The sequence below is a fragment of the Apostichopus japonicus genome, chromosome 13 (assembly GCF_037975245.1).
Source record: "Apostichopus japonicus isolate 1M-3 chromosome 13, ASM3797524v1, whole genome shotgun sequence".
NCBI classification, from domain to species: Eukaryota; Metazoa; Echinodermata; class Holothuroidea; order Aspidochirotida; family Stichopodidae; genus Apostichopus; species Apostichopus japonicus.
This window is the reverse complement of record NC_092573.1, coordinates 22492478-22520217: the sequence shown is the minus strand read 5'-3', so window position 1 is coordinate 22520217 and position 27740 is coordinate 22492478. Positions and strand designations below refer to the sequence as shown.

Sequence of the window (27740 nt, the reverse complement as noted above, 5' to 3'; positions counted from 1 at the left end):
TTTTGTGATAAACAATGGTTTCCACAATTTGACCCCTGGTGAACTCAAACGAATATATGACCTCCGCCCACAACATAAGGCTCAATATCACAATATTGGGACTACTAGCCCCCTTCATCATCTACATGGCTGGCTGGTGAATGCCAGCTGAACATACACTCTCAGGCGCGTATCCAGGGAGAGGCGTTGGGGCGTGCGCCCCCCCCCCCCCGGGTAAGAAAAAGAGGAGAGAAAAAGAAAAGAGAAGAAAGGGAAAAAAGAGGGGAAAAAAGAGGAGGAAGGAGAGAAAGGAAGGAAAAAGAAAAATGAGAGAAAAAGTAGAAAGGGAGAAAAGGAGGGAGCAGAAGAAAAACGCCAAGACATCGCCAAGATGGTGGCAATCCGCTTAGATAGTACTTAGAGCCCCCGGGTTAGAAAATCCTGGATACGCCCCTGATATCAAACCAATTTCAATCGATATGTGTCAATTTTTATTCGAAATCACCATCTACCAAGATAAGTCGACATAATTATTACCAATTTACAAGTTAAATATAATAAACATACAAACACTTCAGCTGTTATAGACAAACTTTAGTATCTTTCGTAAACATTTTCAAATATTCTTATATAGGAATCGGTGTTAATTAGTCAAAGTTGTTGTTTTTTAAACTATTTTATCAATATTTAATACACCCCAAATAGCGGTGAAAAATACAAATTGATTGTAACTGATACAAGAAATGAAAACAAATATAAATTTTTAAATATATTAATATCCTAAACAGTAGTATATATAATATTTACACGAGAGAAGAAATATTGTGGAGTTCCGAAGGTTACGTTATAAATTTGATCTGAAGCAAAAAATCACCAACGTATGGGCCACGATGTGGGCATCCATCTCATTGGAAAGGGGCATAGAAGAGGGGGGTAAGGTGATGGGAGTGACTAACCCTCCGCATTATTTGATAAGGGCAATTACCCGTGCATACACTCCCGTTATTGTTGACCTACTAATAATGACTTTTAATAGTCACAGTTGTGTTTGAGATTCATACGGTTAATAAACACCCAACCCCACCCCACCCCCGCCCCACCCCGTCTTCAAATGGGATGGTACAGTAACTAACTTTCTAGTTTGTTACCTTATTTCCGCATGCAAGGTAGATCTGTTGTGAAAGTCTGTCGTAAAGTCACTATTAGTCCAATAGTCTACACAATCTCCCTCAGTAGATGGTCTGTAGCTAGTATTCTCAATTAATTTTCTATTAGCACCAGGGAGAAGAAACATTGGTTAGAGCAAAGGGCCGTAGACATAATAAAATACAGGCAGGAGGTCGGTCACGTGCTCAAGCATACGGCTTTAAACCAATGAAGTCGCATGTGGAAAATCTCAAAAGTAACTCTTTTCAAATATGAAAAGTGCACATTTTTTTTATGAATGAGAAGTGTGTCCTTTTCCCCCACATTCTCAGTGAAAGAGTGACACGTTTTTATTTGAAAGTGTGCTTTGGTTTCAAATTAAAAATTAAAATAGTTAAAAAAGAGTGCCGCTTTGTTGAAAAGGAAATCAAATACTGGAATACCGGTATGCGGTACATTTTGTCGGGACGCTTTGAGGTCTTTTCGTGGTTTGCTTCCTGAAATGAAAGTCACATAACCCACTGTCTTTAAAGTTTTTGCCCCCCCTCACTTCCCCCATGGGGGGATTGAACCTTCTCCCGTCGTACTGATCAAGTATACCTCGACGTTATTATAATCGAAGTTATCTTTTGCGTATAGGGTCTATATGAAAGTTTTATAGCAATGATGGCCCTGAAGGCTGCAATCTACAACAGGATCAGTTTCCTTACAAAAGAATATATTCTTTCGGCGTTGAAAATGAAGGTTTGCTATTAGACCTTAGAATACCAATTAAAGGATAATTTTGAGGGATCAAGTAAGCTTAGTGTGTCATACAACACATCAAATCATGTGTTTTGGTTCATGGTTCATATTGTTAACTTCCATTTGTTTTCAGTATAGTTTGCGAACCTTAAATAGAGAAATGTTTTATTTTGGTTGCACGTGCGATGGAAATGATAAAAACAAAACAAAAATCAAAGAGGTCTTATACCTTTGTAGGGTGAGAGGTCAGAGTACTAACAAGCCGTAAATATTTTATTGTCTCTTTTGGGACAGGATCTGCACAGATTCCTTCACGTCACGTATAGGATTTATATGTCTGCAATTCCCCCAAAAGACTGACGAAAAATCGTGTATTAAAAAATACGTGATTTCACTCATAAACGATTATATTATGGGACGATTAGGCGAGTTAATACAAGAACTACATTTAATACGCACTATAAAATGTATACAGTCTAAGCATATATATTGAACTATATATATGTGAAGTTTGTTGTAATGATTTGTTGTTGTAAAAATCAGTCGATTGCATTATTTTCCCGGTGGGCACCAATTTAAGAAGTGATTTACAATGATTTAAAGACTTTTTATGACAGGTGGCTTTCCAGTGTTGTCTCGAGGACTCTCTCTTGAACATCATTTTTTTTTAGAAAAATATCAAAAAATGTATCACTTTAAATATCAAACCGAATGAAAGGAAAGACTTTTGCATGTTTGTTGAAATGACTTATCGCAGAGACCACAAGGGAGATTGTAAAGTTGATGCCTCCATGACAGTTTATACCACCAATGACTATATAATAACGTAAAAGAAAGCAAGAAAAACAAGTCCATGGTGATCTCATGGGGAGTACAGTTCTCTATGGTTAGGATACTGGTTAGGCTAAAGTTCAAATGCGTCTTGTTGAGAGGCATGATTTGAAGTACCAGGTGGTCTTTGTTTTTACAAAATTAGCAGTTCTTTTGATGGATTTCACAAATATTTGTCAGATCGTTGACACCTGCAAAGCAAGTACTTTTTTCTTTTGACGAATATGTGGACCTGGAGATGTATATTATGTAGTCCTTGCTTTACAAAAATAAGAAAATCATACATTGAACAAAAATTGAAGAAACCAAATAATAATTTGGTGGGAATCAAGTTAAAAACGAAAGACTTTTAACATTAAAGTTAAAATGTCCTGTAATGGGAATTAAGCTTCACTTCGCTGAACCTATATGCTTTCAAACAATATATATATATACAAGGGCGTAGGAACCGGGGGGGCTGGGGGGCGCCAGCCCCCCCAGTGAAAAATATGGGGGGGGCGGAAGTATCGTTCCGCCCCCCCGCTCAGCAAGTCAGAAAACCCCTTTTTCATTTCCAAATGAGAAAAAAAATCTCATTTGAAGCACCAAATTGCATCTAAGGCTAGGTGAAAATGCAAAATTCTTTACAAATGGAGTGGGTGTTGAAGTGTGCTATATTGCACCAAATTGCATCTGAGGCCACCTGGAAATGCAAAAAAATTCCAAAGGGGAGGGGGACACCCCCTCCCCTTAGACCCCTCCCCAGGCCGGCCATTAGTCTTCAGCCCCCCCACTCAAAAGTACCTTCCTACGCCACTGTATATATATATATATATATATATATATATATATATATGAGTTGGTTGGTTGGCGTCTATCTTTTTAATTATATATATATATATATATAAAGTTGGCGCCAAATGTATACTACCGATACATCTGTTAACTGTTAGGTATACGATACATTGCAAAACTACGAGCATTGTTGTGAGGTAGGCTGTGTCTATGGTGTACCGTACCGCGCATATAATGTTCGCGAAATTTATGACGCATATATGCAACGTGCAACGGAAACTTCCATTACTATACTATACGTGTAGTACAAACTTGATGCGACCTGCACGCGTCCATTTTCGTTTTACGACACTAATTGCACTTGTAGGTTACTGACCACAAAACAGGAATGTGATTAAACCAGGAATTGTCATCCTAACATATGACAACCTCATGGTTAACCAGAGTGGTATATAGAAGCACAATGTATTCATGTTCGTAAAGTATTACGTTCCTTTATATTAGTTATCTACCCAACCCGGACGAGAATACCAGTCTAGAGCCACAGATGCAACTGTCAAAGTAACATAACGTACCAGTAGAACAGAAAATGCTGGCGAAATTAGGATTTCTGAAAAGGTAGGCCGGGAGGCGATTCCCTCTTACGATTTCGAACCTTAAGAGGGTCAAGTGGGTTGTAATATTGTTTTGGCTGACTTCCGTTCTGGACAGGGGTCCAAGGGGAGGGGCTTCCACAGGTTATACGAAGCCCACTTGATTTCCCATCAATATCCAATGTACTATATACTCTGATGTGGGTAACAAATACCGGCCCCGTTACGTGGTTATGAAAAGTGTGATATGCATTCGTCAAGCAAAAGGGTTCAACAATTGTTTACTATCGGACCATGAAAACCTCTTTAACAATTTGAGCAACCATACCCTTTCGAATATGGAGGTAGTGGCACAAGGAATCTGAAAACACCATTTCCATCATATTTGTCCATGACTCTAAGAAGAACCCAACCAAAAAAAAACCGGGCAGATTTAGTTCGGGTTAAAGAGCTAACGAATAAAAAGGCAAAGAACTTTTCTAGACCTTAAAACGGTCATGAACTTTATCGATCGACTATGATTCGTTATAGTAATTATTTATTAATTTAATCTATGCATGTGGAATATTAAAATGTCATTTTACTATGGAGCAACAAGAAGAAGAAGAAGAAAATGTTCACTTGTATTTGCTAGAGGCAATGTTCCAAGCTATGGATGAAGTAGGTATGAGGTCAAGTTTGATCTCAAGAAAAGCAAAATCGAATGATAAAGGGCCTGTTGAAACGTTCCATCTTTTTTTTTTTTTATAGAAATGTGAAGCGTTTAACCTTGAGTACACCAGCGGTGTCCCCCTAAAGGCAAAAAAAGGACAAGGGGTATAGACAGTATAAACACCCTGTTTGACGTAGGAGTCCTTCCCTTTTTGCCGTTATCGTTTCCGAGTTATCGAGCGTACTTTTGTTAAAGGCCAATCACCTCTTTCAAACCCACATGAATATTTATAAGTCATATGTGCATTCAACAGCTCTATAAATATCTTGACATTTCGCGGGCAACTTCAAAGGAATAATTTACCACGCAAGATTGAACAAAACATTAAGATATAATGTTCCCGCTTTTGCCGCAGAAATAATCATGTTAAGATCATATAGACTATTTTTTTTTTTTAACTTTTATAACTGTACTCTCTCTATCTCCTTTTCACTTTCTATTGTCCCAGTTTTATTTTCATTTCGCGAATCCCATTAAGTCGCTTTTTTGTTCGTCACACGACTTCGCATTCTCCGCCATTATAAGCCTATACCTTATAATATTAGTAAAACACTGCGTGCATCCCCTAATTTTTATGCCAATCTGTTCAGTCAACCCGATCCCAGTGCCTTTTGTGAGGTAATTAAACCCCCGTCTCGCTCTCAATACGCCCACTTCCCTGAAGATTGACCTACTAAGATAGTGACATAGTTTATCCCTTGGCTATCTCTTTTTCTTGAGGAAAAACACCGCTCGATTTTGAGTGAGTCGGGGTTAAGAATCGGTGCGTAAACAGATGGGGTCTGCTGAACCTTAATTCTTGGCAAAGTAGAAAACTCCCGGTGACAAGAGTCGCTAAGCGTTTTTGATGGGAATTATGAATGGAAATTTGAACAATTTATCTCAACTAAAACACAACAAGCTTATGCCTCCTCCCCCCCCCCCCCCCCCGTCGCCCATCCTTTTCGGTACAAATTCAGATAATTGCAATCCATCTTCAGACGTTTTAATTCAATTTTCATCCTCAAACTTTTCGGAGGTACACATATACATTACATACAATTAAGTGCCAATAAAGCGAAAAGATTAAGTAAACAAGAGAAGCTGCAGGAAATAAAATTGAAGAAAAATACAGACAAACGAACAGACAATCGAACAGACACATAAACAGTAAATAACAAAATAACAACGTCACCAATGAATACGGAAAAGGAGCAACATATAAAAGTAGGGTTAATCTTTTCACAGATCTTGCAACAGATTATCCACATATCCAAAGACGATTTATGAGCTTAAATGTATCCCGCCAATCTCCCTCAACTCCACCCCACCCCCCCATCCCCACCCCACCCCACCCTGCCACTCGCAACTATAGTATTAGATTGTAATCTACTGATAGTCTATCTACATTCAATACTGTAGTGACAATGATGAGGTGATCAGTACACGGATATGAAAATCAATGAAGTATTTACTATTAATCGACTTTAGCAAGTCTATCTCTAACCTCGTTGTTTGATACAAACGTCTATAATACACCGGCCGAATGAAGCGGTGATTTTTAGCTCAGGAATCGTCGTTATGGCAAGATCATACTAGAAAATATGCTTCTGATACTAGCAGTTTTTGGAATCTCGAATAAATTTCGATAAATCATTCAATACGGCTTAAAAACTACTGGAAGCCGTTGCACTTTAATTCCCACACAGCTATTTCGTGTAGATGTACTGATAACGCAATGCCCCTTTAATGGTCAGGTACATTACCACTGTGAGAAGTACATTAATGTACTAAAAAACTATTTTTTCTCTTTTCTACCCGTCACCACCAAAAAACTTATACCCTAACTGTATTTCAAAGAACGAGATATACATGAAACGAACCGCACAAACTCCAAACTTACCAAGCATTTCTGTAAGACCATCAAAGGAAGAGATAATGTTCTTCAGCAAATTCCGGTCATGCATAGCCCGTGACATGTGGTCCATAAAAGCCTGGAATCTCGGGTACTGGGAGTAAGGCACGCCTAGCGTAAAAAGAGGGAAATATATTTATAAATAATGTATAGTTTTGACCACTGTTAACTTTTTCTCGAGTGAAGTTTCTTATATTATGCTTCATTATATCTGCATCCACCCCCCCCCCCCCCGACGTTTTCAACATTATCAAAATACTTCATGCCGTAAATCACATCTTTCTTGAACATTTTCAACTTCTATGTAACGGTCTTTCCAATTTTGTTTAGCACAGCCAATGCGAAAAGAAAACATTTTGAATATGTCATTTAGATCTATTGGACTATTGGGAGGTGTGTTAGGGAGAAATGGGTACCATACATTTGATGAACAAAGTTGTGTTAATTTTGCCAGCAGAATTCACACCTCATAAAATACGTTCCAACCAAAATACCGCACCAATATTATTGCCAAACGTTTTGTTATTAAAATAGTAATGTAGGAAAGATGAAAAAGAACAACTATTTATAAATCATTTCTGAAACAGAGGTTCGCGAAAGGTCAAACTTGATGAAAATGCTCAAATGTTGTTTGTTTTTAGGGTTGAACACAATAGATGAAAAACCATAACAAAAAAAATTAATAAAAGTGTATATATATTGATAATGTCATGCTATGAAGAGGCCCTTGTCCGGTAAAACTTGCTGGAGCACTGTAACGACTTCGTAAAAAATTGAATTCTAGAAATGTTTTCTCGGAAAAGTTGAGTTTAGAAGCTGTCCCTCACGACATCTGTTACCCTAAGCAACCTTAGTGAAACCACATAACCTAATAGATATTTAGTTTTACAGATCCCTGGGGTTATTACAAATCCTTCATCTTAAAAATCTATAATCTTACGATCGTTATAGTCTTTACAGCTTACTTATAGTCTCAAAATCATTTGCCTTACTATTTCTTAATTTTACAGATCCTTAGGTTCAAACAATTCTAATCTTACAGATCCCCTTGTGTGATATTCTAGTCTGAACGGCTTTAAAGATTTATATACAAATTACCATTTCCTCTCACTCTAGGTTCAGCTATTTCTGAAACCCTTTTATCGAAAGAAATCATTCATTCTACGTCATATTTGTTTCACTTCAAGTTCTCAGGCATTTCATGTTCTGAAACCTACAGACCAGCAAAGTGTGCGTCTGATATACATAAAAGACGTAATGGTTTTCTATACTTTTGTAATACTTTCATGTGAGACCCCCAACTTAGTTGGCCAGATCAACAAGAGTTTGAGCAAAGAAAACAGACCACTTTTAAAATTGTATGATTCTCTGCTCTGAGACCCCATATATAAAACCAGTTAAAATCGAAATGTTAGGGGGCTTCATTTGGAACGCGAAAAGGGCAAACTTATTTCGTTGTCTAAACTAAGGTTGATATAGTCTAAACTAAAGTTGTTGCTGCTGTTTTACCATGCTGTTGCTCAAGCTCACGTTGATGCCTGAAATTCCGTTAACCTAAGCAACGAAATAAGTTTTCCCTTTTCGCGTTCCATAGTTTCAAGACCAACTTAAAGTTTGATTATGGTCCTGTCTGCGTGATCGTGGAAACGGTGGTTCCATGTGAAAGCATCTTTTACTCTGTAATGAATTTAAAAACCAGATAAATTATGTAAGTCCTTATAACAGTTTTATTATGCCTTGTTCTGATCCTCAAAACGGTGATCATTTATTCAGAGATAATCTAAACGTCCAAAGCAGTGATGGACACATGGTAGTTATACTTAAAGACTCATTAAGTACTATAATATGAAAGAGTCTCATATACCATAAAAGTCCTTGGAACTATTACTACCGTGAACTTTTTATCCAGCGTCCTGCTTTTATGATAAAGGGAGAGGGTCAAATACAACGCCACCGAAGAAGAAAAAAAAATTCTTGACTTTTTCCCCAGCTCGACAAATGAGTTAAGCAAGGTTCTCAACACACAAATTTGTCGAAAATGAAAGCTCCACGGTAACTCAAGTCCCCCGCCCGCTGAGACCCGTAATGATGAACAGCAGGGGTAAGACTCTGTTGTAATAAAAGTATGAAAGGGGTAAAACAGTGGTCGATTCTTAATATTTTGATCAAAACGCTGTCTTTTGTTTTTGTAAAGTTGTGGTGTGTTCTTTTAAAGAGAACGAGATTGACAGGTGCTTTTACCGAAGAAGAAAAAAAAAATGAAAAAGAAAAAAAGAGCCAAGAGAAAAGAATAAGTAACATAACTTAAAGTAGACACAAACTCAACCATGATTATTAATCTATGTGATAGAGATCACTGGCATGAATAACTTCCCCGCCCTCCCTCCCACCCTCCCTCCATCCATCCCTCCCTCCCTCCATCCATCCATCCATCCATCCATCCATCCACCCTAACAGTCAAGGAGACACAAACCCAACCACCATTGGTAATCTATGTGATAGAGATTACTATTATGAATAACTTCCCCCGCCCTCCCACCCTCCATCCCTCCATCCATCCATCCCAACCTCCACAGTCTAGGAGACACAAACCCAACCATCATTATTTAATCTATGTGATAGAGATTACTGTTATGAATAACTTCCCCCGCCCTCCCACCCTCCATCCATCCATCCATCCCTCCCTCCATCCATCCATCCACCCCAACAGTCAAGGAGACACAAACCCAACCACCATTGGTAATCTTTGTGATAGAGATTACTGTTATGAATAACTTCCCCCGCCCTCCCACCCTCCATCCATCCATCCATCCATCCATCCCAAAACCCCAACAGTCAAGGAGACACAAACCAAGCCATCATTATTAATGTATGTGACAGAGATTACTGTCATGAAAAACATTCGGTTTTTAACGAACAGTCTCTTTCGCGGACCCTCTGCGGGCTCCTCTGCCTTCATGGACCCAATTGTGAACAGGGACCTTCTACGTCTCTAACCCAGAGAATCACTGATTCCGAGCCAGTGAGTCGGTAGGTCAATCCGTCCCGCGGTATACCCCAACATATATCATCATAAGAAATCAGTTTAATTGACAAACTGTCAAGTCCAAGCTTACATCCATCGGAAATGTGCGGACTATACGTTACTATACGAAAACACATTTTCTAGTGCAGCTGTATCATACACGATTCCCTTGAAAAGATAGGAATAAAATTAACTTGAAAAAAAACCTTAGTCATAAACCTTTTGTAAAACAACCACCACCATAATAACCACCACCACAACAACAAAAGCAGCAGCAAAGACGAGTTAATTTACTAATTTAAAAAGTATACACGCATACAGTTTGTGTATATATTAGTCGAGACATTGCAGGTATAAGTTACACAGATAATGTTACGCAATCGTATAACGATAAAAGCATCGTTACTGAAACTCGACCTTAAAGTGAAGCCAAACAAGGAACTACATGTTTGCCCCATTTAGTGCATATGACGAATCTGAATACAAACTTCCCCTGACATTCAGAAACTCTTACAGTTATCGTAAAACGAGGATCCAAGATGGAAAACAACAAACTTGAACTTGAACTCCATGATCTCGTGTGGTCTTTTAAAAGTCATTCAATCCTTTTCCACAACATGAAGACACCTGTCCTAAGTTTAGGTAATCGTAAATTTTATAAGAAAGATCATTGTCTCAGCTTCCCTTTTTTTTTTTTTTTTTAAATCTCTGTACAAGGTAACGATAAGGCGGAGAATTGGATTGGTATACATATTGGCGTTCATCATTAAGTGTTATACAGGGTTGGCGTCCAACAGTTGTAACATATAAAGTATCTGTGTGAACGTTTGAGTGAACGCGTTGAATCCTGTTAATTAAAAGTTTTCTTCGGGTTTGGTTTCAATAATCATAGGTGGTGTGCCCTTGCTCTTTTGTTAATATTCTGTTTACCAAATAATTATCTAATACGATCATTCGAGCCAGCACTCCTAAACCACTCCCGCGCTTCCTATACTCTCCGTGGTACATAGCCTAGCGATATCAACAATAAGAGGCGGTGGTGACTTTATGCTATACTCTGTTGGTATTGGTATATCTGCAGTGGCGTCGAGGGCCTGCAGGTCGGCCCATGATAAACTTATAGGTGAGCTGATCACCTTTCTTATTTACCTTCCATTTACGACAATAGAAGGAAAATAATATGGAAAAGAATCTTTTCATAATATTTGTCTTCCAATGGCATGAAAGAAATCATTCAAGAAAGAAAGAAATGAAGTAACACTAAATGGTTATTATTCACGCAAATAATGTAATCATCTTCATTATCATCGTCACCTTCATCATCATCATCGTCGTCGTCGTCGTCACCATCATCATCATCATCATCATCATCATCATCATCATCATCATCATCATCATCATCATCATCATCATCATCATCATCATCATCATCATCATCATCATCATCATCATCATCATCATCATCATCATCATCATCATCATCATCATCATCATCATCATCATCATCATCATCATCATCATCATCATCATCATCATCATCATCATCATCATCATCATCATCACCATCACCATCACCATCACCATCACCATCACCATCATCATCATCATCATCATCATCATCATCATCATCATCATCATCATCATCATCATCATCATCATCATCATCATCATCATCATCATCATCATCATCATCATCATCATCATCATCACCATCATCTTCATCACCATCACCATCACCATCACCATCACCATCACCATCACCATCACCATCACCATCACCATCACCATCACCATCACCATCACCATCACCATCACCATCACCATCACCATCACCATCACCATCATCATCATCATCATCATCATCATCATCATCATCATCATCATCATCATCATCATCATCATCATCATCATCATCATCATCATCATCATCATCATCATCATCATCATCATAATAATTATTATTATTAAAATTATTGTTGCAAACTGATTGAATCGTTGTTTGCACCGAATTAAATGCCATTTACTCGGATTATAAAGCAATGTTGACAAATGCTCAATCTTTCTGATTTGGTTGGTCCATGGTTATTTATATCTTTCTTTCTTTTCATTTTACTACATCCGCAATCAGCCATGTATGTAACAATGTTCACTCAAGAGTGAACCTCAATTTAAACTTTAAAAAAAACTTAAAAAGAAATCAAACTAAATATGTCAATAACTAAATCATGTATGGTAACGACGGATTCGCCTTCCAAAGTAGAAATATCTTCATATTGTTATTACATGTTTACGAAACGGACGTGTAGATAACAATGAACAATTTACAAAAATTACTCACAATTTTTACGATAAGTGAAGAAATCACACACCCCCCCTCCCCCTCCCTCCCCAGGCTGAAAAAAAAATGTTTCATTCGTTCACCACGATATAGGGTACGAGGCACTCATCATTTCTAAATATAGATATTTTGATAATTTTTGATATGTTTTATCACTGAAAGTTTGCAGCTTTTAACGATTTCTCATATTTTACAGCATTCATATAGTGTGGCCGTGACATTTCATTATTATTTCCGTGTTCAATCACATTACAATACTAATTCAACCGGAATACTTGAACAACGTTATTCCCACATTCACGAAAGTGCATCTAACTCCCTATATATTAGTGACATCAGTGGTCAAATTATAACTTCCGATGTGTATTTCAAGTACGTTCGTCTCAATGACACTATCACAAATGGGGGGGAAAGGGACATTTAGAATAGTTACAGATCGTAAACTATTTTAAAGTGTTATCTTTGATATGATGATGATAATGAATTTGACACATTTCGTCACATAACTTACCTAAACACAATTTATTCATAATTAAAACAAATATGGTTTAGAGATGTTTAAAGAGATGATTGAAAATATTTTCCGGTCGAAAGGAAGTTTGTTTTGTTACAAAGAGCTTTTTGAACTACAAAGGTTGGCTGTACTTTTGTGTCAATGTTTACCATCATTACTATAGTAACATGAACTACATCAATCTTTGATGACATTTAAAAAAGAAGAAAACCAGGGTTAACATGGACTGTAACTCCACACGAACGCGGTTCCTACAAATAGTTCACGAATAACGTTATCATTAAAAAAATAAGAAAATTTACCGATCTGTTTTTGTATTTGCCACACAATCATTACAACAAGGTCGAAGAAAAAAGCCTTTGACTCCGGAAAAAGTCGCCAGAATGTACTATTAGTATATCGGGTATCATAGCGTTTCACGTTGTCACTTAACACTATAGGTTACTTAATTTCAGTTAAGTAAGATTAATATCAGCAATGGCGTCAAAACTTAAGTTTCCACTTTAGTGAAATATAAGACATAAGGTATAGGTGAGAAAAGGGGACAAGCAAGATTGGACCTTCCTACAGCTGACTCTATCGGTGCCTAATTGGTGTTCCCCTCTGTGTGTAGTTAAGAGGGAATTACTGGACTGCTAATTCGTTGCTAATAAGGCCAATCTCAATGTTTGCCCCAAATATTTGAACAAACGTCATTGTACCGCTTCTTTTCATTTCATAAACAATCGTCATTATTTCAAAGAACTTTCTGTGACGTCACTCTTATGACTCTGCTTACGTCATTGGGAAACATTTCTGTGCATGGCCTTTTCCAAGTATTCCTGTATATACTACCTTGTATATCATACCATGTATATCCTACCTTGTGAAGATTAGAACAATATATACAATGTAGGTACATGCAGTTTTGAGCCGACATTTTGAATAAGCTTTGCATTTTTCGGGTGCAAATTTTCAACGACTTTTCCATAATTGACTAAATTAAAAATTTCGCGTAATGAGAGGGCGAAGAAAGGTTTTAGTGATCAGCTGATATTAGAACCTCATTATCATAACGAATTCAGCTACATTGCGGCTAGTGTGTAATAATAATAATACATATCTCATGTCTTTCCGGCATTGCATGCTTGTATTTTCATAATTACTTTCTTACAGATATACATATATCGATTGCATGCAATTATGTTGTTGGTGGATACAGTAATGATACATGTGAAGAGAAGAAAAAATTTCATGTTCCACAAAATTTGTCGAACGAGACGTTTGTGGATTGACTTTGTGAGTATAACCCAAACTGAGTTCTAACATCATGAAACTAAGCTGTGGTCTAATTCGGTGTTTACAGTTTTCGAAATAAGAAGCAATAGTTTAATAACATTAATTCCACATCAATGATGGTCACAATCTACTCTCATGTCGAGCTATATCCCACACCCTCCCCTCCCACATCCCCACCTCCACCCCACCCCTCCCTCACCAGGACCGACATATTCCTGCGGTATAAGGTAGGCCTAAACCTGTTTCATACCCGTTTTAAGGAAGTAAACCTTGTAACACCTTTCCTCCTACAGCCCCATCTTTCTCTAGTTACTTTCATAGCTCTATGGCGAGCACGACAAATGAGCCCGATATTGTAAGCTATATCCCCTCTCCCTACCCCCACCACACCCACCCCTCCATCATCAGGACCAACATATACCCGCGGTATATGGTTTTAAGGAAGTAACCTTGTACCGCCTATCCTCCTTCAGACCCGTTCTTTCCCTAGTTACTTTCCTTGCTCTTCGGCGAGCACGACAAATGAACTCCGATATTATAAGGACCTCTTAAATTGGAATTCTGAGTTGAACTTAGAAGGCCTTGAACGTGGAAGGAGTAGCGGCCCCCTTCGTTGAGTGTATGTGCTGCAATAGCAGTCGAACGCATGATTTATGGTTTGTTATGTAAGAAGACCTCGCTACGGATTAGAATATCTGTAAAGGATGTCAGAATTAGTAAACGAATCCATCAGTGGCGTAGGAAGGAACTTTTGAGTGGGGGGGCTGAAGACTGATGGCCGGCCTGGGGGAGGGGTCTAAGGGGAGGGGGTGTCCCCCTCCCCTTTGGAATATTTTTGCATTTCCAGGTGGCCTCAGATGCAATTTGGTGCAATATAGCATACTTCAACCCACCCACTCCATTTTGTATATATTTTTGCATTTTCACCTGGCCTTAGATGCAATTTGGTGCTCCAAATGAGATTTTTTTCTCATTTGGAAATGAAAAAGGGGTTTTCTGACTTGCGAAGCGGGGGGGCGGAATGATACTTCCGCCCCTCCACATTTTTCACTGGGGGGGCTGGCGCCCCCCCAGCCCCCCGGTTCCTACGCCCTTGCAATCCATTATAGGACCACTATAAGTTGAGGGGGGGGGGGTTGGGGGACGGGGAAGGCGGTCTTCTCCTGCCTATAGGAGTAATGCTCTGGTATTACATATGTCCTCTGAGGAACTCTCGACTAATCTGCAACGACTGTTGCTAGCCTAGTTTCTTTGCTTTTTTCGGTCCGAAACTGATTCTGTTTTATTTGTAAACCAAATTTACTACCTCAATTGAGAATAAGATATTTCAATAATTGCAGGCGAACTTTTGATCACCTTCTCTTGGACTTTAACAACCTATACCTTCCTGAATTCATAACTTTCAATGTTTGTAAAAACGTGTCAATACTTCCGACATATTTTTTCCTCTCTTTCTCCTTCTCTCTCAAGTAAAAAATAAATAAAAAATTTGTCCTACATCCTCAGCATTTGCTATTGCGGGTTAACCCCGCAAATAGCGATGCCTTTTGTCGTAAAAGACCGTTAACAAAACAGGTCGACATAGCTTCAGGATTATCACTTATACTTTAGCCTAAATTTTTTCGAATAGTTTGTCCCAAATTTGTAATCTTTTCGGCAAACGTTTCCCCCGAAATCCTACCACGATTTTCTTTGTTTTGCTTTACCATTTTTCGTGGCTTTTCATTGCAAACCTTCTTTTTTTTTTCTTTTTAGCTTTAGGCTATTTTTTTCCCTTTTCAATAAAAAAAAATCTGCCTTTCAAGATGTCACATTTCCCTAGTTTTGATTTTCACCTCAAAGTGAGTTACAAATTCGAAGTTCAATCGATTTACAGGAAACGGGCGGGCATAAGTATTATCAAATGTTGTAAGGAGATCCTTTCACTTACAGTGAAATGTATAATAGAGGAGGTTTGTGTGGCCACCCATAGAGGAATATTATAAGGCTTGTGTTAAAGCCTCAACAATTATTTGCCAAGAGTCTTATAATCGTAAAAGGAAACAAAAACATAAGGATTTGAAGGATGGTGACTTTTTAATCAATCAGATATTGTTTGTTTTTTATCCTTTTCTAGGTACAACCAAAATTGATTAAACTTGGTGTTTCAAATTTGTCATCGAACGAAAAGACTTGATATAAACACCAGTCATGAATCTTGATAGACAAGTCAGTCACCATAGTAACAACAAAGTTACGGTTCGTAGCGGGGTCAGCGGTAGTTTTGAATTAAAAAATTGGTAATAAGAGTAAGAAATATTTACGTATGTCCCATAGCGTTTATACACACGAGTTGCATGCGTGTATCTCCATGCATGCTGATAATGTTATATAGGGATTTTAAGAAAACTAAACTTTGAATTTGAACAAGATGGAATGTTATTCTTTCTTCATCATGTATGTCATTAACGCATTTTAGCAAAGCGTATAAATATCGTATATGAAGGCATTAAGCAAAGTTAGTTATCGTCAGTAAAAGTGTCCATAATATTCGACGATCTTTAAATATCTTTATTTTAACATACTTTAAAGATCATCAGATATGGCCCCAAAATATGCTAGAAATTCCGATAATGGTCACCCTTAATCAAATTTCAACAAGCACTTTCTTGCCGCTTATAATTCCACACTGATACATTTGATTGCCTGTTTTAATATTCTAGGAGAATTTCAACAATTAGGATGGTACTTTGGAACTCCTAACGAAAATGTGGGCCAATACTTATGACTATTAAACAAACACTGAAACCTCAGTTAGTCCATTTTGCATAAGCTGTAGAAATAACGTTTTTCAATAGTTTTGAAACTCTCTAACTTAAAAGAAAAAATAATGGCTCTTTTGATGAATTTTCGTTGAATTCAAGTTTATGTTGACCATTGCCCGAGTTAACATGCAATAAGTACATAGAATATTGCAAAATCACCGATAGATTTCATTTTTCATGTTAAAAATCGTTCGAAGAAAAATACTAAATTCCTTGTTTTGACAACAACAAATGAAATCGGTACATCAAAACCATGCAAGAAAGTGAACATGCCTTGCTTCTATACTTGAAATGATTCTGCAGACGCACTGCTGATTAGGACTATAGTCGGCTATACCACTCTCAACCAGTGGCGTAACCAGAGGGGGCGGGGTCAGGGGGCAATGCCCCCTCCCCCGATTTGCGTTGTGCTACAGCCTTGCCCCCCCCCCCCAAATGAAATCCAGTGATGTATTCAAAATACTCCTTTTTACATTTTTTCGAGTTCTAATCACAAGTATTCATACCTCAGGGCTCAATGTTCATACTTCATATAAGGTCAGAACTTGGTAATCAGACCGAGATATTACTGTCTCTGCAATAGAGGTAAATTAAGTGAAAGTGTGTCATGTTCCACTGAACCATTGGATGTGTATTTGTGCAGACAAGGTGCACATTATTACATATATTTCTTGGTAATTCCTACCATCAACCATCACGGGGTTGCCCCCCCCCCCCTTAAGACAAATCTTGCCCCCCCCCTAACAATAGAATGCTGACTACGCCACTGCTCTCAACCCAACATACATGATATCCCTCGCGGACCCTGACCAGCCAGCTGAAACCGAACAAATATACAGAACAGACTTCATCAGCTCCACTCTGTTGGACACATTATATACTTCACCGTCTCACGCAAAAATTCACAGTTTATAAGTCACGACCGTACATCAATAGGCTACCGACTAATCGAGTTAATTTATCAATTGCCTTATTTTTGACAACTTGGGTGGATGGTTCGGGCTAAAATCAAAGGAAATGTGTCGACGGTATATATTTGGTCTTTGAATCGTTCAGGATTCCAGGATGTCTTTCTGTTCAATTAACTTTTTTAATATCTATCTCGAAATTACAGATATCATTCATTCCTCTATCTAATTTGCGTCATTCAGTATTGTTGCCTTTGTCAACTTTCATATCTCGTTTTATTTTTATTATTATTATCTTATATGACAGATATATGACATGCATTTTGTTAGTAGGGTTAGATGGATAAAGTACATGTTGGAACTTCAGAATTAACGTTAGTTTGAGCTATATATATATATATATATATATATATATATATATATATATATATATATATATATATATATATATATATATATATATATACTATACTAGGAAACGAGTCATCTATAGCTAACCGATGGCAATAGCGATAATGCTCGCTTAAAAGGTATTCAGATGCAATATTCCACGTGTTAGATAATTCTGTATTGGCCAAGATATCATAGAAGACCATTATAATCCACATAGAGAAATTATTTTGACAAATGAAAAAACCTTTCTTCCTTCTCATATCTACATTCAGTAGGAATTCTCTCATTGAAAATTGTATAGGATTGCAGATCTTGAAATGGCCTTTTTATATTTTTCGTCATCAAAGTTGATGATTAATATACGTTCTGAAAACTGCAGTGTAGAAAAGGGTGAGGGTAAGGTGGGGCAACTGCATGGTGATGGTGGTGTGGGGTGGGGGTGGACCCGGGATGCTAATTTTTAATAAAGCGTAGTTCCGTTAGATGTATTGAGAAAATGCAATACCCATAAGAGCAAAGTGTACGCTAAGATAATATCATTTATCCATTTTCCTTAATTACTTTAAAAAATTAATCAAACGTTACAATTTTTATATCCAAAGTCTATTGGATGGCTGAATAAGATTAGAGCGTATAGTAAGAGCGTACTATACTTATGTCCTCAATACGCGTGCCTGACCCTATATGGTTATTCACCACAACGCCCAACACCCAATAAAGATATAGAAAACATTATCACCGAAGGCTGTACTCTTGTAACCGGAATTGTACGGCATTATGGTCCTAATAATATATACTGACCTGCAATATTACCCTATTGTATTTAACTACAAAACATATGCATTTATCACGATATATGTAACTTTGTCTAAACATTTTGTTAAATATTTTAAACCTTGTATCCTGTTACTTCGGTCAGACCTTTCAAAGCTTTCTTCCCTTCCCCATTCCTCTCTTGGTCCCCTCCCAACCACCAGTAACCTTCGCTGTATACCAATTTTTGAAAATTTCAATTATTGCAAATCAGTATACGCAATCATGTAACTGAACTACTTCATTCATCCCCTGCACACTGTACCTTATTTTTTTTTTCTGGATCTAAAAAATAACCAATGATGATGGTAAATCTTTTTTTTTTTTTTTTGGGGGGGGGGGGGCTCTTACCTTCTGGTCCATTTTCCTTGAAGCAGTCCGATACTTGATTATAAGCTTGGCAGAGCAACGGGACCAACCCAGAGAATGCCACGATATTGTAAGGTCCTTTCTTTAGAAATGGTTTCCTCCTCTCGGGAATATGGTATTCTTCCTTTTCTGAATCCATCTCGACAATATTACCCACAACCATTGCTCCGAGCCATTCTCTGACATACCTAATGAAACAAAACAAAAGGCAAGTCACAATGAAATTCCAAAATATATCTCAACAATATATTACCCACGAACAGTGAAGTCAACGCCATTATTCACGACCAATTGCTTCTATAGCCGTTCTCATACATTCCGAAACAAAAGATAACAATTAACTTTAACAATAATAATCACGATAATCGTTCTCAGTTATTCTGTAACATTCGTTAAAACAAAGGGAAACAAACGACAAATGACACAAATGTAGCATTTTTTATCTCAATAAAAAATGTTACCCACGACCAATGCATCCATTCTCTAACATTATAATACAATTAATCCCCGAGTTCATATAGACAATAAAATAACGAATCATTGCTTTAAAGCAATAGTTAGTAAAACCGCACGAAATTTAAAAAAAAACACGAACAAAGATAAAAATTTTTTAAAAAGATAAAATACAATCAATAAATGTATTCACCTTCATTCACAATTGGCAGTATCATATATACTACCATCATTAATGTATAAGTATTTCCAGAGCACAAAAGGATGCAAATATAAGTGCATGGGTCCCACCAGTGGTTACAATTACCCTACCCTAATTACGTAACGGGTCCTACCCTTGAGACAACCAACAACCATTGTAAATCAACGAATAGGAATTATAAACTTGTTCCCTTAAAATTTTAGAAAAAACAAAGATTGTAAAAAAAAAAAGATTTCTATATAGAAAAAAATGCGTATAGAGCGTTCATCACTTTTCTTTAGTATTTCTTTTTTTAAATACATATCACCTTACATTTATCAGCGTCTTCTGTCGTAACGGAAATTATTTTTGGTTTCTAAGCTACGCTAAGACAAGGCTTAACATTATAGATATATTTTGACCGACTTTCACAAGCACTAAAAGTTGACTCTTTTCTTTTAATTGAGTTCAAAGACTTGACAACAATTAACATTTTAGGATTTTTTTTTTGTACTGGCAGTACTGCGTGTTACGCCTGACTAACTTTTACCAAGCTTTCTGTACTTTATTTATATTTATATGTATGCCAGACCAAAATATCACCCTTTAGTCACGCGCACAGGGCATACAATACACCTTAAAGTAGGACTAGCAACTAGCACTCAGTAAGGGTGAGTTTATTTTTCGAATTATTTAGGTCAAAGACGAAACCTACACTTATTTGTGTCAAGTTCCTGAGAAAACAAAATGTTCTTTTTGACTTGCATAATATTTTCTGATGACGTTGATAATGCCACAATAGTGTTCCCAAGGCATAATAAGAAATGACAATTGTAGGAGACCCCCCTCCCCGACGCTTTGGACCCCTTGAGTCCTGAACAAGAAGACGTATGATGGAATATGCATATAGATCTGTAACCCACCATAAATAATCAGTCTATAAATGAGTACGTTTCTCAACCCTCCGCTGTACCCACACCGATACCCTATCATAACCCCGCCGCCTCCCCCACGTCCCTCATGTCATGACCTCACAAAATCCTGATTGCTCCGAGCATATAAGGTCACGGAGATCAAACGCGCATGGCGGACATAACACAAGAGACAATATATTTAAGAAATTAATGTTGTAGAAATGACCGATATTACAATATCATATGAATCATAGCATATTACTATATATCTCTACTCAACTCTTAAAGGTTATCGACATATTCCAACTCATGTGTTAAAAAGATATAAGACCAAACAAAAAAAGACGGGTTTTTTGGCAGTTTAATTAACAATCTCATTTATTGCCTTCAAAGGTATGAGCAAAATGTTAGAGGTTATTAAAATACTTTGTCACAACTTTTAGCAAGCAAGCTCAAAATTTCGTGTGCATAGTAAATTTTAAGCTCTTGATTACTTCAGTTATTAAGGACTTTTATTTTTTATATTCTTTGCGGCTTGGTTTTATAACCAAATGAAATTAATATATAAATATATATTTATATAAGCTTGATACATTTTGATTGGAAACTTCCTACAACGACAATTTCTTGTACTTTGTTGCAAATACGATCTCGAGTTAACGTTATCTTGAAGCAAGAAAACTTTGTTTCGCCCATTTTGAAAATATTTCGTAACAAATATGGGGTGGATGGACTATAGTGGATATGTGGTGGGTGGACTATATATTATTGTGTACCTAACGGCTCCCGGAGATTTATTCAATGCTTCCGCTTCAGGAACAGTTAGCACATTTACAAATGGAACCAAACTAAGAAATAAAACCCTGGTGGTCTGGTGTCAAACATTATACAGGCTACATAAACTTTCCTTATCCACCCAGCACGATACACTGAAATGAGTATGTAGATATAAAACGTTTGGAGCCAGAAATTTACCTTATATGATGTTATTTCAGTTTTACATTTTCATTTATTACTCAAACGGCCAGTAACTTTTATGCTTTCCTGTTCCATTGTAAGTTGAAGGTCAAGGGTGGCGAAGTCGGGAGAACCGGGGTACGCCCCTCCACAGTATATATATGACAACCTTGAAAGTGCCCCTTTCCATACACTAGAAGTCCCCCCCCCCCCTACTAAGTAAAAAAATACCATCTTATTTCCATTGCAATGAAGAATGCCTTTGTTATTTAAAAAGTGCCCTTTTCTTGAAAAATAGAAGTGCCTATAGTTATTGAAAAATTGCAGATAAACAGTGCCCTGTTGCTGGAAAAAATAGATATCGGAACTTGTGGTATGGCAAATATACAGATGATTCACACTGTCGCAAAGTTGAGAGGTATTACTTTGTGGTTTTTCCCTTCAAATCAAAGTCACATGCCCAACTGCCCTCGGGGTTTGTACCATCCCCCTCCCCCCCTTCCCCATCCCCCCGGATTGTGCCTCTTCCCAACTGAAATTGGTCCGTCTTCATTCCATTGAAGAAACAGATTATTATATAGTATATTACATTTAGAAGAACATCAAGATAGACCGTGGACCCGTTATGCTCTGTTATAGTAGCCTGTCACAATTACACGTAGTTTCCTGACTTAATAATGCATTGTCATTCAGCTTCAACTGATAAGCCTATACCTCCTGTCGTTATACTAACTTTCCGGAACCAATTCTAACTGTAGTTTTGATATAAAGTTTGTTGAACCTGGAATTATTTTGCCCTAAAAATTAAAGGAAAAAAATGTGGTCTGTGAGTTCTTCGTTGGTTGTCGTCTTTTATAATATCATGTCATACGTGGTGGCGATTCAGTTTATACTTCTTTGCATAAAAGGTTGGCTTATTTTTATCTTTAATATATTGCAGATACAGACTGTCTGGTTAAGTGAAATAAGCTCAACCACTTCCAATGTAATTGAAAATCAGACACAAATGGGAAATTTTTTGCATTGTTCTCATCACAACTTCCCAATTGCACAATTTAACAAGTTGTCTAATGCACACATACCGTATATACTCACGACGAAATGTCAATATGAGTTTGCTTGACGCTATTAATACCTTCAATTGTTTGATGTTCCTTTCAACATTGCTAAGCTCACGCTTGTTCAATTTGCTGAGACACAACAATATTTTCTAGTTACCTATTCACCTCCATTTTGGAGCTTGGTAACATAATTTGTACTGTTTTGTTACCACGATGACAAATCAAAAATCAATGAGAACCCATTTAACATAACATAACGAATTTCATTCAAATTTTGCATTAAAAAGAAAATAAATTTATACGAGTCCACGAGATGGATGATTGAAAGGAAATGAAGGCGGGTGTGGGGTGATATTCATCAAATATGACCGTGATAAGAATGATGAAAATCGGATTATTTCATTATCCTATTCGGATTTCTTATTTGCAAAACGTTTAGTTAACAAACTTATCCTGCCCAATTCTATACTATATTATATATATATATATATATATATATATATATATATATATATATGTGTGTGTGTGTGTGTGTGTGTGTAGCCTATGTGTATGTATATATATGAAGTTCAGTGAAACTAGCGTTGTATACTTTGAAATTCAGCGACAGGGTTTAACCCCCGTTCTGATACCCATGGTAGTGCGTATGCTCCCAAGTCCATATTTTTAAGACGGTCACCCATCCCACCCGTTTCAAATGAAACTCATTTATTCATATTTCTCGATTCAATAATTTGAATGTTAACATGGGACAACGACCACCCCATAAACCGCTAGGTCGTGGCGATCCATCCCCGTGCTCGTCGGCCTAATCCAAACTTTGCGCATGCCATTAAATTATATATATCTATAACGCATATATACTACACCATTTAAGTTCGTATATAGGCCTATAGTTACTGGGCCAATATTCATATAGTTCATGACACGAGTCTCCTTTAAAATTATTTCTACAAAGAACTCTGAATGGTAGAACTAACAAGTTAGCTCTCCCCCTTCTGTTCACGCAGCTGGTTGGCTGCAGGAGATTTCATTGCCCTATATATACACCACAGTCATAGTTCGCAACGTATGTATATATGGTATAGGTCCCTGGTGTAACGAACTTTAGACACTTTTGCCGAAGAAACTTCCAAAAATGAAAGTTAGCTTATTTAAACCCAGAACCTAGTGATTTAATTGACTGTAGTTTATGCAGAACAATGGACAGCAGTATAGACTTAGTTTCCAAAATTTGAAAAATTACTTAAATATCGACGTTTTGGTAATATTACCAATAAAAAAAACCCATTCCGATAAGACTATTTTTTTTATATGTTGTTGTTGCTGAAAGAAAAGTAACTAACGTCAGATCAATAATTAATGCGCCATACGTCATCATTACGTCATCATTACGTCATGTGGACATGTTTAGACGCTTGTTATTTGTGTACTTCATTGTTTGGGGAATGGGGTTAATTGGTTCTAACCATCGTCGTTCTTTGCAAACTATTGTTTGTATGTCAAGCGAAACTTTCGGCTATAGATTTAGTTCCCTTTTAAATCAATTCTTTACTCTCAAGCAAAACATCTTTCCTTGTCATATTGCTTTCACGTTACCTTGATGAAACGAATTGCGTTGTTAAATCAGCTTTAACTTTAATAGGCACATTAAAAAACACTAGAAATGACTGGTATATTACAACAATATTGAGAAGCAAAGAAACTCTTTCCGCCAACGATATTCGAATTAGTGACTGAGCTATCCAACCACTGTACGTACTGTACTAATAAGAAGGCGTTGGGTGTGTGTGTGGGGGGGGGGTGGGATTTGGGGATTGGGGGTCACAGGCCGGAAGCTAAATGTAGTAAGCACACATCGTTCATACCGCGGATGACATTCCTACGGAAGCCATTAAGGGACATGCGAGATGTCCAGATACCGTGTTAGAATACCATGATATCCCGACAAAAATACGTTGTTTTTTTGGCCAACTTACAATAACTCGACAACAAGACAAAAATTTGATTTTGATGTCGAATTATCGACTAACGATATCAAGTAACATTTGGACAAAACAAAAATGATTTTTTTTTTGAGTTGCCGACTTCTGCAAACTAGACAAAACGACTAAAAATTATTTTTGTAGAGTTACCGACTTATGATAATTTGACATTTGGACAAAACTGAAGGTTTTGGTCGAATTACCGACTTTACGATAACTTGAAATCTCAACAAAACAAAAATGATTTTGTTTAAATACCGACTTATACAAGCTACACAAGACGACAAAACAATTGATTTTAGTCGATTTGCCGACTTACGAAAACTTGATATCTAACGGAATTGTAGAAGGAACATGTCAATTGTCGTTTTGATGAGATGCAATAGGCCTACTTCGTCAAAATGACAAAAAGAGTCAATTTTCATCCTCTTATCCTTCTGAAACAACAAAACCCTTCGTTTGCAATGATTTTATACTAAAATAACACAAACCTTTCCGTTGAAACTTATTTTTTAAAAACACACCAAAAACATTATCGATACATTTTATAGTTTCATCCTTGCGTTTCATTTTAACCTCTTCATGATGGTCACGTGATTCCACTGACGGAGTTAATGACATCCTGTGAAATTATTAAAATGATCGTATATTGTGCAGGAAACACAATAATAAAGCCTCTTTTTAAAAGGTGTTAAGAGGTGTTAATCTTAATCGAAAAGAAAATATGACCTTAAAAAATCCAGTTGTAAGCTTGATGTTGTTGCTATGTGAATAGATTTAAGGTCAAAACAAACGAATCAGTGAAACCCAGATTTTGCGCAAGTTGAAACGATCACAATGGGTTCCCGGTCAGTCTGTGCTGTACAAATTGACAAACCCTATACATATCATAACACAAGGTTCTTGTACCGCGTGAAAGTAGGTGACACAGAAATAGGGAAAGAAAATAGGTCAAGCATAGACACAGTGTAAGGGCAAACAAGAGCGGACAGGCTTACCTTTCTTTTAGTCCAGCAATTTTGGCGATTTCTTGGCTCGTTTTGGGGCCTTTCTGTTCTGCCAAGACTTCAAACAAGCCGTTATCGACGCCAAGACTTATTGCTAAAGCCAGAGCGCCAGAGTTGACAGTTTTCATGAGTCTATCCGCAAACTCTGCTGGGTTTTCGTCCACTCCAACTCCAGACGGTTTCTTCACTTCCATTGTATCCATTAAAAACCCGGTATATAACTATCTCGAGATATAGTTGTTTTCTTTTCTGTTCTTGTAAAACAGTTCTCTTGATTTATTTCCTGAACCTGCGTTCTACTGTACTCTTGCACTCAACCATAAACTCCAAACCCCCTCAAACGCAAAATAAAATTCGGATCAATTAAAATGTTTTCAAAGAACATAAAAATTCTAAATCTACGGCCTCTGCAAAGGTACTTCTGGAAAAAGACAAGAACCTATAAAACTTTTTTATCGCTGCTTTTAAAAAAAAGAAAGTGTGCCAATGTATTCTCACCCTTAGGCTTTCCCCGATTCAACTGAAAGTGTCTGCTCTTCCATTCTAAGAACCCGAGCTACCGGTATTTATATGTACAGACTACACAAAATTGGACTGGTCCATGTTTTACAAAGGGGTGTTGAATTTGTGGAATTTAAATTCTTTACATTTTTTTGTCAAACGCGGAGGGAAGAATCTGTTTTGGTTCCGCATGCATTGTAATCGTCTGGTTCAGAGATGATGGAGAAAAAAAAATTAACCGCTGGAAGTTCTATATTTATTACGTTTATAAAGAGATGAACCATTTGTATTTATAAATATTTTCAGTAATATTGAATACAATTTATTTGCAAATTTCTTCCAACAAAAAAAATGTACTCGTTTATATCACGCAACGTGGGACTATACCTCGTTCTTTCATTATTGAAGTATATCAGCTTATAATATAAGCTCACAAAAATCATAAATGTCATCAAAATTTATTTTCCCACTATGAAAATAATTTACGTCCAACAAATCGATGGGTCGTAAATCCAAGGCATAAAATTTTGCGACTTGCTATATTTACTACTGTTTTAAGTAATCTTACATCAGTAAATGTTTTGCGACCAGAGTACCGATTATATTTGATGGATTTTCAAACGCGACGACAGGACAGAGGGTCAAGGTCACAAATGAGGTACCAAGTGAAGATATGGGATGGGTCCCCGATATAGGGACCTTATGGGTGTATTTTATATAATATAGGCTTCTGTGATGTGTCAAATCGGACATTCCTGGAATTCATTCTGTGCAACAACTTCTGAGTTGGTACGAATTTCATTTAGAAATGTCTGTGACATGTAGCTATGATCAGATACCTCGACACAGGTTTGTGACTTGGGTGAGGGAGAGGGGCTGGCACGAGGCAGTATAGTCAAACCAGGGGTAGAAAGTATGACGGCACCATGCCTATAAAACCATTGCTCTGAGCGTTATATGAGAAACCATATCCCCACCTGACCCCCCTCTCCCCTCCCACCTACCATGAACGAGCTGCACTGGTTATTAATTAACCCTTGACCTTGAATTGACCTTGACCATCTCCCGAATCCTAGTTTCCTGTCTACTGATACTCAACTATTATAACGAAGTTACTTGGTTTCCCTTTTGTCAATGATTACAATAGTCTGTGCAAGCTTTAAGTCACTGATATTGTCATTCATAGTTTCCTTTAATCTCCCAGCACTCACCGACCCCACCCACCACTCACCGACCCCACCCCCACTCTCTCAACACCTCCCACCTCAACTTCTGCCTTGCCCTTGTCATCTGGCTCAAAACCTACCGAAAACTTGCCTCGTTTATTAATGGATCTTGTCTACATTTTCTAAAAGTACCATTTTTTCCGTTGTCAGGGTTTTTTTCAGTTACTTTGCTTTCAACGATCTCCATGTTATGAGAAATTCCCTCCTGTCACTGCTTGTTCGAACGCTAGCCGAAGATTGTTTTAAAGCTTGTATTAGGCATTGCTTGATATTTTCCGGAAGATTTTTTTTGTCTTTTTTATCACGTATGGAAGATGATGAATATCTTGAGCTTAGTCTA

At 37.3% G+C, this 27740-nt stretch overlaps 1 protein-coding gene across 1 annotated transcript in view; it reads right to left on the bottom strand.

Annotated features, from left to right (window-relative positions):
* Positions 1-26222, bottom strand: part of LOC139978754 (S-adenosylmethionine-dependent methyltransferase Rv2258c-like) — a 39717-nt gene extending 13495 nt beyond the window's left edge. The window contains exons 1-3 of the mRNA XM_071989229.1: positions 25665-26222; positions 19098-19303; positions 6662-6784 (exon numbers count right to left, since the gene is read on the bottom strand). Coding sequence (XP_071845330.1) covers positions 6662-6784; positions 19098-19303; positions 25665-25876 — 541 coding nt within the window. The 5' untranslated portion in view covers positions 25877-26222. The remainder of the gene's footprint in view (positions 1-6661; positions 6785-19097; positions 19304-25664) is intronic.
* Positions 26223-27740: the final 1518 nt, after the last annotated feature.